General features: G+C 45.4%; 4 protein-coding genes across 4 annotated transcripts; 2 read left to right on the forward strand and 2 right to left on the reverse strand.

Annotated features, from left to right (window-relative positions):
• Positions 1-1,119: 1,119 nt before the first annotated feature.
• Positions 1,120-1,756, forward strand: LAJ45_11278 (uncharacterized protein; the record flags this gene model as incomplete). The annotated part of the gene is made up of 4 exons (XM_046120788.1): positions 1,120-1,158; positions 1,227-1,419; positions 1,473-1,616; positions 1,668-1,756. The coding sequence occupies 4 exons, from the start codon at positions 1,120-1,122 to the stop codon at positions 1,754-1,756; spliced, it is 465 nt and encodes a 154-aa protein (XP_045965989.1).
• Positions 1,757-6,942: 5,186 nt separating this feature from the next.
• On the forward strand, positions 6,943-8,631 carry LAJ45_11279 (uncharacterized protein; the record flags this gene model as incomplete). Its single annotated transcript, XM_046120789.1, has 1 exon — positions 6,943-8,631. One exon carries the CDS (start codon positions 6,943-6,945, stop codon positions 8,629-8,631), a length of 1,689 nt encoding a protein of 562 aa, XP_045965990.1.
• Positions 8,632-10,620: 1,989 nt separating this feature from the next.
• On the reverse strand, positions 10,621-11,263 carry LAJ45_11280 (uncharacterized protein; the record flags this gene model as incomplete). Its single annotated transcript, XM_046120790.1, has 4 exons — positions 10,621-10,704; positions 10,763-10,935; positions 10,997-11,076; positions 11,139-11,263. 4 exons carry the CDS (start codon positions 11,261-11,263, stop codon positions 10,621-10,623), a joined length of 462 nt encoding a protein of 153 aa, XP_045965991.1.
• A 510-nt stretch (positions 11,264-11,773) lies between these two features.
• Positions 11,774-13,300, reverse strand: LAJ45_11281 (uncharacterized protein; the record flags this gene model as incomplete). Its single annotated transcript, XM_046120791.1, has 5 exons — positions 11,774-12,341; positions 12,391-12,508; positions 12,583-12,860; positions 13,076-13,086; positions 13,256-13,300. 5 exons carry the CDS (start codon positions 13,298-13,300, stop codon positions 11,774-11,776), a joined length of 1,020 nt encoding a protein of 339 aa, XP_045965992.1.
• Positions 13,301-13,959: the final 659 nt, after the last annotated feature.

A 13,959-nucleotide genomic window follows, 5' to 3' on the forward strand; every position in this document is an offset into this window, starting at 1 on the left:
CAGCCCTCCCACACTGCCGCATTGCACGGAGGAAACTCCATCAGCCCTGTTGCACCCTTGGACGTTACTACACTAGCGGTCAGTGGGCGCTGCATCGGGCGCAGGGATACATATCGGTGAACTACCCGGGAAAAGAAGCACTTTGGACTGGAAACTCACAGTGATATATTGGATGAATTAGAATTAGATGAATCATTCCACCTATTTACGATACCTTAATGCTACCTCATAATCGCATTCGCACAGATCCTTCTACGATACCACATGTACATGCATGGTACGCTCATACATCTAATATGTACTGTAAAAGCTCCATTTGCGCGCGCGCTACAGGGTTTATGATTGGTCGAGAGCGAAGAACTCTAACCCACATGGCAACCAGCCCCCCACCAGAATCTCCATGTCTACATGTATCTACACAGCAAATAACTATATACATGTAAGGAGAGCAAGCCGTACATGGAGGGGAGGGGGCCGAAGGCCCCGTAAGTGTAGAGGGAGAGGGAATAAGAGGGAAAGGGAAAGAGAGCTGGGAGAAAGCTGGAAGGAAAACAGTGAGAGAAGATGGCGGGGGAGCTGGCGGGGGAGCTGGCAAAGGAGTTGGCAGAGGAGCTGGGAGGAGAGCTGGGACCAACTCCCGATATCAAAAGTAACAACTCGCGGTCGCGAGGTGGATGGACCCCCTAGTGCATGGTACGCTCATCAATAGCAGCGCCTTAACTACATGTGCCTCGAGATTTAACTATTCTACAAACCCAGCCACAATCTCTGAGGAACATCTATCAACTCCATAAACACATCCAGGCCATCCTATCACCATAGCTATCACATGATTGATCCAGGGTACGCCCTGTAACCCCTTTTGAGCCGCATCTTATCCCAACCTCAGGCCACCTACCATCATAGCCCAGCCACGTGGATTGTCCCGCTTACCTAACTGTGTAACGGCCTCTTTCCCCCGCGTCCTGATCTTACACCCACTGCCCCGCTAGCTCTGGTCCGGGGTTATAAAAGCCCGCATACCAGCTAGCTACTTGAGCTAATCCAAAATCCAGAAACAAACCAAGCTTAACATCATTGTTTTCTTTTCTATAATTTCTTTCTCCTTCCCAAGCAGAAATGTCACATGCAAGGCGTCTCCAACGGGAGCTTCAGAAAGTATGTTAGCATAATCCCCTGGACTGAGCTCCTAGAAATACATGTATTGCACTTACTAAGATTTCTAGATGCACCAAGACGTGCCAGTTCCAGGGATCACAATGGTCAACACAGAAAACTTTACACAGTGGCAGATGGATATCGAAGTTCTTGACCAAAACCCAATCTACCATGGCAAGATCTTTCGCCTGAACTTCAAGTTCACAGAGAACTACCCAATAGAAGCACCAGAGGTTATGTTTGTTAGAGCTATAGATCGAGGTACGTTCTGGATCTCTGAATCGACAAGTCAGGCTAAGCTAACATGGCTCCAGAAATCCCCATGCACCCTCACATTTACTCCAATGGCGTCATCTGCCTAGATCTTCTTTCTTCTGGCAATGGCTGGTCACCCGTCCAGAGTGTGGAGTCCGTCTGCATGTCAATTCAGTCAATGCTTACAGGCAACACCAAGAATGGTACGCATGTCACTATGTCAGCTAGTTGACATATACTGATAAGATATCCAGAGCGGCCTCGTGGTGACGAACAGTTCGTACTTGGCGCTGGAAGGTCCCCTAGGCATATCAGATTTGTGTATGACGATCCTACAGTTTGATACCCTGACAAGCTATGGGGATTAAGATTGATTTGGCAGTACACATATGTCTCTGCCAAAACTGTTTGTGGAAACAACCTATTTTTTTCTCTTTCTCTTTTGTATTTCTTATAACTTTTTAAGGCGCCAAGGTTCACACAATAGGACGTCTAGGGATATATGGATGGGATTACAGATTTAAGTAGGAAAACTTACAATTATTATTATGGATGGGGTTACAGATTTGAGTAGGAAAACCTGCAATTATTATTATGGATATTTACAATAAATAAGCTCGTTACATTCTAGCCTCAGATTTCCTTCTGGTCGATCACGATAGACTCATCATAATTTGTTATTCTATCAATTGCTCTTTGAAACCTGAAGGTCTCTGGCACCTAAATGAAAGCCCTCACCCGGGTATACCCCCAATATTCATATTTCAACGGAATTGTTTGAACCAAATTGCAAAATAAACATGAATATATGCCTCAAATGGTTATAATTATACCACGGTGTCCACCACGATCATAGCGACCACAAAGAGCGTAAGATCGATGCCAAACAAACGCTTCAAGGCAAACGTTACTGACAGTATCTAATCGATAATTTGCAGCGATCAAGTCATTAACGGTTACATACATGGTTGCACGGTTTTGGTTCTTGGCAAATGCCAATGATCGAAAATACAATAAATCGACATCAAGCGATACGCGAGATATATAAACTTAGTTCTCAACAACACTTAGACTCGCAGTAAAATAGATAGTGAGACCGGGAGCTATGAGGCTTAACTCCTAAACCAGACTAGTACTCCAAATAAAAGCTAAGTATTGATTTGTTAGTAGAAACCGCCAAGCCTCACACCATCCCCCTCTCCCGCCATCGACCATATATGTCTCCACTGCTCTAAGCCTCAAACGTCACCAATATTAGTGTGTAATTATATGATATTAAATTTCTCATTATTATCCCTTAAGCTGTCGCGAAAATGCTGACCCACCAAACCAAAAAAAAGCAAATTTGGTGTGGCTTTACAAACAGATCCCGTTATCTCTCTTATCAAATAATAGATCTCTCATACAAATCTAATTCCTCTGTTATAGGGGTGTCAGCATCAACACGTTAAGGGATAGGTATCATTACAAAGAAACCAACCTACATAAAAACTCTGAGTATATATTACTACATGTACTTCACCCAGGCAACGTCACGATCACCACCACCAGAAAACAGAATATTTCAGAAGATATGGACATATGATACATCTGAATTGTATATAGCTTATTCTTAGACGGCCATTCTCGTTGTGGAAGTTCGACTGATAGTCCTCGAGATTTCCTTGGCTCTGAAAGAATCTCGTGATCAGACAACATAAATGAATTAAGTGGTCTTGATCCTCTTCGACAGTAAATAACTAAACCAGGTTTATACAGATCCGCGGAGAACAGCTTGTTTTTGTGAGATCTGATGCTACAACAGAATCGCTAATTGCTCAAGCACCAAGTTAAACAGGCGATTATCCCTTGGACGGATGAAACCTGCAAATTCGCGACTTCCCTCTCTCAGCTATCACTAGCCTTACATGGTAACTATAGCTGGTTTTTGATTGGCTCAATTATTGTTATCACCTGCAAAAAGAAAGACTAAGTGCGTGCACGGTCCAGGTCGCGAATTTTCAGGTTTCATCCGTCCAAGGGATACATGAATTAAAAGTATTAGAGCACCAGCAACTATTATCGAGCTCTAATTTACCAGCCGTTTAGTACCTAAGATCATTCTAGTGAACATGATTACCGATCATTGCAATATACCTATTCCTATGGTTAATTGAAACGGTCACACAAGTCTCATGACTAGAAGGATTCACCAATGACCCCATTACCAGGTGATTCACATAAACACGTGTGTACAGCAAGTAAGGAGATTGCGGTAGATTGGGTTGATTTATCATTCTCATCCCACACCACAAAAAGAAAGAAAACATTGCTACATGATATATCTTGATTATTTGGTTGAGTCACAGAATATCACTCGCTGGATTGCTACGATCGACAGATGCCCGATCGTCACGAATCAAATTCCCAGAACGACACGTCCATATGACATAGGTGACACGTTACAAAAACGCGAAAAAGAGAAACTAGGCCTCTAACAACATCAACGTGAGATTACAAATCATACATGTACGTATACCCTATCCATCAGCCCAGTACGCGGTGCGGGTAAATATAAGATCATTGATATAGAAGCAATACTAGCCCTAATATACGTATATAGATACACATAGATTAATGATCTCGAGAGCTAGGCTCACCCTACACGGCTCCACAACAGCTTGGATACAACGATCCATTGCAATCGAATACTTACATGTAGTTTGTTGCTTGTTCCCCTGTCTGAGGATACATGTTTATCAGTACGTACCGTGTTGATACATGTACATGACAGGCGATTATAGATGCAATCCGTTGAGATCGAAAAACCGATTATCTGTTCCACAGGGACATTCCTTTCAACCACCTCCACCAGGCACATGCGTCTCCAGCTCACCTTCATCAAACTGATTGAGTCACACTCCGGATCAACGATCACATATTTACCCTTATAATTAGACAATCACGCCTTTTTCTTTTCTAAACTTAATTAGGCTATCTCGTGCCCTAATGACAGGTCTATATATGGATGCTATATTCAACTTCATTAACCCTAAGGAAAACCCGGTAAAGTCGCCTTTGGGTGTAACGAACGCAATCGACTCTGTTACAACTGCTTCATATATCCCATTCCACTAGAGTAGTAGTTAGATTATGCCAACAAATTTTTATATTGATAAAAACAGCTTCGACTTACTAGGGCCGTTATTATTTTTCTTTATAGGCCTAGAAGTCCTTTTTTTTTAGAAGAATTTACGGTCTAAAGGATCATTCCTTGTAGATAAAACGATGGGCGATGAGGTGCCGTTTATATTTGTGATGGATCTATCTTACCAACGTCTTTCATTTGCCAATTGCAGCTCGCATCAATCAATGTGACAAAGTTTTGTCACATTTCCCATGGGCAAATCATCTACATGCCAGGTCTCTGGCGACAGAACCATACATGTAGTCATTACGTGTATTAAGAAACCAAGCCTTCCAGTTGCTTCATTCCCGGGTATCGACACCGATCGAGGAGGGGAAATTATGCCTATTAAGCGCGGCTGTCAACTTTGTCTCCTCCGTAATTATTCGGTTGAATTGTGTGTACGATTGCCAAGAAAGGATCATTCCAGGATCGGATGAACAGTTTTGAAACAACCCATGGGGATCTAGGATCTTAGCAGGTCGATGTGTTGATAAAACGGATATCGTTATGCCAAACCAGATGTGAATGAGTGATAATATATGACCTTCCGACGCAACTCCGATTTCAGTAATAGTGTCAGATGCAATGGATGTTTCAAGTTTTTGCTGAGCCAGGTCCGACTGAGCTGACTACTTATCTATCAATCAGTTATTTTAAATTCATGTAGGACCGACTGATTCTGTAGACTGCTGGGCTGAGTTAGAGAATTAAGTATGTATGCGAACTGATTCTATTTCTTCCCGCCTTGTTTTGAGGAGGGGTTCGAGTCACTCTTTTTTTTTGTCTTACGATAACTGTTACAACTCGAGCAGCGACTTAGTTGTTTGAGGTTCGGAGAGTCTTGATTCGCGATCGAGGGGTTACATCTATTCGCGACCAACGATAATCCAATATTCACGGTGGTGCGGGCATGTGCATCGGAGTTGCGGCTCTAGACCACTTTGGCCGCTTACTTGGCGGAGGTACCTACCCGGTGACCTTTTTCTTTTCGTAAGGCACTAACTGATGCAAGCAAAAATTGACAGGAGGAATTAACTGCACAGTTGTACAGCTGATCTACCAACTGATTCAAGAAACTTATTTGCGAACTGATTTTATTGACTGACTGCCTAATTCTGACTGATTTACTGATTTGCTACAGCTGGCTGAGTTGCTGACTGATTGATTGCGGACTGACTGATTCGCGCATACAAGGATCTAGGCGAGCAAGAGAGAAGTAACAGATGCCCGACTTGTGGGGAAGCGGCGGCAAAATCATGCAGCGATTGTGAGTGGGGGATGTTAGAGATGGTGTTGTTTTCCGGTGACGTCTGGGATCCAGAGAGATGGAGAGGGGGAGGGGAAGAGAAGCAACATGCGATATGCCCAGTTCACTATTCAGGGCATCTTCTGTGATACAAGGAGGTCGATGCCGCGGGAGTTCTAGATTTGGGAATTGAAAACATTTGACCGGCACATTTATGGAACGGGTAGAGGTAGAACAAATAGTGCGAGCAAGCGAACGTGCGAGGGGGCCCTTAATTCATGTGGGATATACTCGCATACATGGGGGGGCAATGGCTCTTATTATTTTACCGCTGCGATTGTCGTTGTTTTTTGTCTTTGTCTTTGTGTGTCCTCGATCCTCTCTCCCCTCTTTCTTACTCTCCTAAGTCTCCGGAGTTGCTCCGTCCCACTCAGCACCTCAGCACCTGTGTTCTGTTCTGCCCCCTCACTTTGCTGTCAACCAGCAAGCACCACTACATGATACATACCAACCCATCTACCCTTTTTCTTTCATCGACGCCCCTCCTCTCCTCATCGCCAGATTCTCCACACCACTCTTCTTTTATTATTTTTTTTGCCGGGTTGTCTTAATCGTCGTTGCTTGCCTCGTGTTTGTATTGCCACTTGGCCAATCGCTAGTTTACACCTCTTATTGTCGCACTAGTGCCTGAACTCCACGCTGATTGATAGGCGCCACAATTCCGCTATTACAACATCCCATCAAGCAAAGAATATAATACAGAGCCAAATCAGTAATTTAAAAAAACTATTTCTCTTGAATTTGAAAATTTTCACTCTAAACCACTCGCTACTTAAGGGAACCAACCCCAATACCTCTCAATATCAACTCCAGTCAGATAGTGAGGGCTATGTCTAACCAGGATATTCCCCAATATTTTGAGTTCGGAACAGGTTTTCCAGAAAACGAATTTTTCGGAGAAGGTGGCCCCATCGACTCTTTACTTAGTTTCTCCAATGTGTTCAATCATGCTAGCGGTCGCTCGGTTATGCATTCGTCGATCCAAAACCGTCCAGGCTTGACAAGAGGAAGGATTCCTGGGCTCCCCCCATTTCTTCACCATCCTATCATTAATATGGATCCTATGGCGTTCTTCGGGCAGCAACAACCACCACAAATGGGATTTCCAGCACGGCTAGGCGTCGACCGCCGTTATGAGAGGATACATACACAAGCCCCGCCCTCACCTCCTATCCCACAACCTTCAAATGGACGTAATCGAAAACGCCGCGCTTCAGAAAAGGCGATCTCAGAACTTAAGCACATGCGCTTAATCGACCTTAAAGAAGATGATGACTGCTGTATTATTTGCATGGAACCATTCGTGGACATTAAAGCATCCACAGATGAACCCAAACAAGAGAACGCCCTTCAGATGCCATGCGGCCACATATTTGGCTCTCATTGCCTTAAGCTTTGGCTTAAGGATCATAGCACATGTCCCACTTGTCGCAAGGAGGTAGACTTTGTTGAAGAGGATGAACGGGGCGCCATGGCAACAAATCGTCGGCGGGTTGGTGGTGTAGATCTGCGTCATATTCCTGGAGTGTCAAGTAGGCGTGTGGGACGGGAGGCAACGGTGAACCGGCTTGTAGAAGTAGAGGTAATTGTTCGGCAGCAGAGGTATGCTGCCCCTCCATCGCAAGAGCAGTTGGAGCCAGCAACAGTAGCAACACGGGTTGGCGTGGCAGAAGAAGCAGGATGGATGGCTGCGGCATCGGGAGTGGTAGCAGGTCCACATGTACCACCGGCACCACCTGCAAATCAGTTTTCGCAGTATATGAGCATGGTTGGTGGTGCGTTTCCGAGTATTAGGATTGAGGCATCGATGAATCGCCATCTACCCCCAGTAATGCCTGCTCAGCAGACGGTACCAAGAGTCTGTGGTCCCCGCCCAGGACATATCCACAGAGTTGGCGGTTCTCCTGCTTTCGCTCATGGAGTGTTCCATAATACAGGCGCCGCCTTACATGCACAGCAGCAGCAGCAGATGAATCAACCAGATCAACCCCATGTACCAGCGAGCATGCCTCAACGCTCTCAATCTCATAGACACTCATTAAGACAATCTCAATATCAACCATATCCAGAGGTACTCACTTCTCACCATAGCTCGCCGATCACCCCAGAGTCGATGATCGGCATGTACGGTGTTTCTCCCTTAGGGCTTCCTTCCCCAGGATATTCCTCCGTAACAACGAATATTACGCCAGATAATCCAGCACAGACGCCACTCCCAAACCAATATGGTGTGCCACGATGTCCATGGAACCCTGCTGTTCGTGCGCAACAGCAGCAGCAGCAGCAGCAGCAGCAACAACAGATATATCACCAGCAGCAACAACATCAGCAACGTCAACAGCAGCAGCAAGGGATATATCAACAGCAGCAAATTTCTAACACCGATCCTTCCCCAATCTCTCCACTTTCTCGCCTCCAAGTCTCCGGCTCAAGACACGCTTCAACAACTTCACAGGATCAGTGTGATTACACAGATATGTCCCTGTGTCAACACCAGTTTGGCAACATCAATCCTGAATTCGGCGCCGGCAATATCGCACTACTGCCACCAGACCAGACACAGATTATACACCTAAATTGTGGGCATGGATTTCATAGAGCTTGCCTTTTAGTAACAACAAAATCGAGGGCTCCGAGGGGCGAGGCGCAATGGTTGTGTGGCAAGTGTGGAAGATATGAAAACGAGGCAGAGGGGAGGCAACAGCAGCAGATAAATGAACAGTCACAGGAGGTAGCAGAGTAGATTGGTTCTGTGGATCTGTGTGTGAGGAAGGGGATAATAACACAAACCACATGAATCTGTGGTTTGAGGTGTGATTTCTTTTGTTACGTGTGGCCTATTTTGTCGTGCCAATTCTTTAGGGGGCTATTTTTTTCTCTATTTTTTCCATACCATGCAGCGCTTTCCTTCTCTTCCCTCCACGACCTTTTTTAATGTTCTAGCAATTCTTTTATACATATTGGTCTGTGCTACATTTATCACAAATGATGTTTCCCTTTATTTTCTTTTTGCTGTCGGATGAAGAGAAGGCAAATTTTACAACGGGACGGGTGTTTGAATTGATTTGCAGGAATAGCTGCAGAATTAGGGTTGCGATATATCTCCGGGAAATAGAAAGGCCGTGGGGGGGCCTTTTACTCATCATTAACACCTGCTCAAATTTACGAAAATTATTCTCGGTGTACTAGGTGTCTCGTCATGACTTCCGAGTTGAAGAAACGTATTTTGGCTAATCAAACTACCCCCGGTGCGTTCTTATTACTATCAAAATTCTTCTATAAGCCTATCTTATATCATAACGAAATTAAAGAACAAATAAATGTCAAACATCATCACACAAAATAGGTGCGAGTGATATACTGTGATTATGCCATTAGCGATCATTGATTTGCACTTCCAAAATACATAGCCAATTTACGTACATCCTACCTCGAGGCCTATATTGATGGTGCCAACAAGTATATTCACTATACTACAACGAGAACCCGGCTACCGGGTAAGGGTTATCTATTCAGTATATATTGGTCGAAGGATATCGATCAGTTCCGGCATGCAGGAGTTCCTGTTAGTAGTAATTCTGGTGCTGCGTGTATAACCGATTCTTCATATTCTGACTGGACTACTTAGACGAACCTAGCTAGCAGTTAAAGAAGGGGTTGAGACTATTTTCCAAGAGCACTACAACGATTGATCGGCTACGTATAAATACAGCCCAATTCTAATTTAACCTTTCATGTGGAGGTCCTAGAGTGTTGCCAGAGACAACTGCAATATTTGAGGCTTTTAGCTTTGCAAAAGGACGTACTCGATCTGACATAGAGAGCTTCTAGGCTCCGGGTCTTACAGCTAGTAGTATCTTTATTGTATAACACGGTCAACATGTCCTCAGACATAATGAAGTTTCAGTGTAAAAGCTCAATAGGTCGGAGCTTAAACCAATTCTCTGGGCAATCTGCAGGCCTATATATGTGCCCTTTTCCAGTAAGATGCTTCTATTTCTTTATCACTATATACAATTATATTATTATATCCATCCATCCATCCATCTATACATCCGTTTAATCTAAAATCGCAAGAGTTCTAGATCTATAGAATAAAGGTCATGGTGTGTTATGGGTAAATTAAATGCAGCCTCTTAGCCTTTACTTAATAGCTATGTTGTACATCCACATACTATCTATGCGCTATATACGTGGCAACATTCAAATATTTATCACCTAAAGGGGCAATCTATCCTATTCAATTCTCTATAAATACGTCAACCTCAGAATTTCTTTCTTCCTTTAAGTTAAACTAGATCGGTGTTCTCCTCTAGTATTCTTCGTGACAAGTGTTTCTACTACCAAAGCTGCAGATTTCAGTGAGCGTTTTTTCATAGCAAGCAAAGACGAGTTTGCCACCCCAGACAAGCTATTTCAATCCTTGAGGTCCCAGCCTAGACGATACTCATCAGTCTGATAAGGGTTTGTGTCGATCAAAGACATGATAAGAGCAAATTCCACTTGACTACTTTCAGATTTAATAATTGGCTCTGAAACACCGCTAGTACGAAAGTAATTCAAGCACCACTACTAAATTCAGTAACAAGTACTAATTGTCTACTAGCCACTTCAGGACTACAAATAAATCATCCCTCGTCTCTAAAGATCTAAGCAAGCAAGCATGCGTTTTATTTCTATCTTTCACGCCACTAAATATGGTATTTAGTACCTAATAGGGTTTCAACCCAATCTAAATGCCAGTACTCCCAAACCCTCCAGCACCCCTCACAGACTCTTCCAAATCTTGGACCTCCTCAACTTCGGGGGTGTAGATCTACATTCATTAGCCACAACCCCCGCCACGCTAAACAAAAGGGAAAAAGAGAACAAACCCTCTCCAACACAAGCTGTGCAACACGGTCTCCTTCCTTGACTTCAAAATCGGAATCCGAGTGGTTGAAAAGCAGCACTTTGACCTGGCCACGGTAGTCGGCATCAATGACACCCGCACCTACATCAATGAAGTTTTTGGACGCAAGGCCACTGCGGGGTGCGATTCTCCCATCTATGTGTAGTGGGTTAGGACTTGAGAGAGGTGAGAGATTGATAGTTGACCGGAGGCTTACAGGTTCCGGCAGGGACAGCAATGGAGATGTCAGTATCGACCAGAGCCTTCCCCCGGGCTGGGATAGTGGTAGCGTGGGAGCTATTCACCATCAATACTACTACTCTCTAGCACGAGTACATTCAACCAAGGAAATTTACTACCTATAAACGTCGTACCCAGCTGCAAACGCAGAGCCGCGGGTTGGGAGCTGTGCCTTAGGGGAGAGTTTCTTGACCAAGAGCTTCATGGCCGGCTCGACAGGTGGGGGGGCAAGGACTGAAGACATTCTGAGGATGAGTAATGGGGTAAACGGACTGATGGGGTGTTTTGAGGATGGTAATGATCAAGTGTCGTGTTGCAAGGTGTAAGGGAGACGCGCCGGAATGAGCTGTGGGAATTTAAGTATCTGTGCCTTTTTTTTCCCTCGAGTGCTGATTGGTTAAAGAAAAAAAAGTAGAAGCTCTATCTGTGAGGGGTGGGAGGGGAAAGCTTTTTTTTTTTCTTTTCTACTAAGTAGCCTTATGCACCATGCATCCATCAAACGCGATACCAGTCCGGAATAGGAAAGGGTCAGTGCAGTCTACAATTGCAAGCTCCCTCACTCTTCTTCACAGCATGAATGATGAAAAAAAATAAAGCAAAACAAAAAAGTTGATATCTATTATAAATTTCATGCGGGGTATTACGCAGAAACGCTCCACACATCAAATATCCACCAAGTTTAATCTACACCCGAAAGAAGAAAAAATAAAGCTGCAGCACATACATGTATGCAACTGAAGCCGATCACAGCCCCTCACTCGAGCCTCGCAGCTTTAACGCAGTCACCCGGATCTAGCAACTCCCTCTGAGATTGCACCAGCCTCAGCTCCGATGCCTTTGTGAGTCTTACATGTCTTGCGCGCTCCTCTAACGCTTCATCCGGCACCGCAGCTCTCAAGATCGCCATCCTGCGATCCCTTGCCTCCTGCGTCTTCAGCAATACGTTATGCATGGACCCCAACACCTTCTCGACGGCCCTGGCGAGCGGTAGTTCCAACGCGTCTACCCCATCCGGCGACATCCAGGATGCTGTCCCCAGCAGCCCATCCGCCTCCGCTTCCGCACGAAATCGAGCCATGGTAAGCGCGGCAAACATGTCGCCGGTACCCGAGAAGAAGCCATCGATGATGGAGACGTCGACGACGAACTTTCGGGAGCTGCCCGTACTGGTGACAGTGGAGCCAGCGCATTCCATCTTTTTGTCGCTGGTGCCAAAAGTCACAGAGGTGATAATGACATGTGGCACTTTGTAGGTTTGGTGAAGCGTTGTGAGCGCCTGGGAGAGAGACTCGAGAGAGTCAACCTTGACACCAGAGAGCAGTCTATGAGTTGTTAGCTTGAGAGATGGAGATATGGCCTTATGATGCTCACTCGGCCTCGAACTGGTTCGGTACTATCAAGTCCGCCAGCGGCAGCAATGACTTGTATACTGGGATCACATCATCAGCGACATACAGCCGGCCCTGATCTCCCATCACCGGATCCAACACTACACAAAGCCTCATCAGCACAACGAACCTCTAGCAGCCAATTAGAGCTAGAAAAAGAAGATGAAAAACCTACACCAAAAAACCTTCTTTCTCTCCTTCAAATTCCTGACTATCTCGCCGACGACCTCGACACCTTCGGCGCCGGGTATATACCCCGTCAACAACATGCCAAAGTCGTCATTTCCATTCATTTTGAGGCCCTCATAGAGCTCCTTAATCTGCGCACCCGTAGTGCGGTACCCTTTCGTCTGTTTGTATCCTGAGTGGTTACTGAACTGCACCGTATTGAGCGGTGAGACCTCAAGCCCCATCACTTGGAGCACAAATGTGGTGACGCAGTTTCCGACATAACTGTTGAATTGTAGCTTTCCCCGTGCGCGACGCAGGAAAATAGTTTGATTAGTCTACGTTTACATGCAACAATTGGGCTGGAGGTGTTCTCCATTGACTACATAGAGCACTTTAGATATCTCAGGCCCCCCCCACCACCCCCCACGATATTGTGGGGGATGTGAGGAAGGGTAGGGGTGTGGAATAGGCTACTCAATGATCGTATGTATGCATACCCAGATACAACCTTTCACGATGCATACCCGTCAGCCTCAGATCTTGAAAACAGATCGTGAAATCTTGGTAAAGTACGGATAATCTAGCTGTGGGTTGGGGCCTGGCAGGCGGGGGCGGGAGAGGAACTGGGCGTTACATGGGGGGGCTGGATGGGGGTGGGGAGGGAAGAATTTTCATACATGACTTGCGATGGCCAACACTCGACTATCCTCAGCAGCAGCCATGGGGGGGTTTCAGTTTTCCAAGCCTTGGTTTGAAGGTAGATCGACGAATCGGAAATTTAAACACTCGACAGGAGGCGTTGACAAAAGTTAATGCTGTGCTGCTGCTGCTGAACAGGGGGCGGTGGTTGAAGGGCTTTTATGAGGAGAGTTGTTAGCTACTGTACTCCTTTAGTCAGTAGGGCACGATCCAATGGGGCATCCAAGGACCCTTTCAGGAACTAAAAAACACCCTAGCCCATATTTGTTGCCAAGAGGTTCCATCGTCACCAGCAAAGAAACGCTTTCAGCAGCAACAGGAAGTTGCACCTGCATAGAAAAAAGAACTCCGCAGCGCCGCAGTATGTCACAGAACGGGTTCGCAGGCCCAGCTGCTCCCCCAAGGTCCTCAGGTTCGCTCCAGGGTCCCAACGCGATGGCCTCACAACGTGTCGCCAGAATTGAAATTATCATGTAACCCATGTAACCTCAGCCTGTCGTTGAAAAAAGATTGATGATTATGTATTTCACAAATTCAAGATCTCAAGTTCCCGCGACGGACAACAACAATTACAACAACGTCGGAGAAAACTCATACAACAGGACTCCTGGCCGAAACCCACAATGTACCCCTAACCCAAACTATACGCCATGCCAGTTCTGGCAGGCACTAGCCAATCAGC

The sequence above is a fragment of the Morchella importuna genome (assembly GCF_003444635.1).
Source record: "Morchella importuna strain M04M26 chromosome Unknown Morimp01GS062, whole genome shotgun sequence".
Classification (NCBI taxonomy): domain Eukaryota; kingdom Fungi; phylum Ascomycota; class Pezizomycetes; order Pezizales; family Morchellaceae; genus Morchella; species Morchella importuna.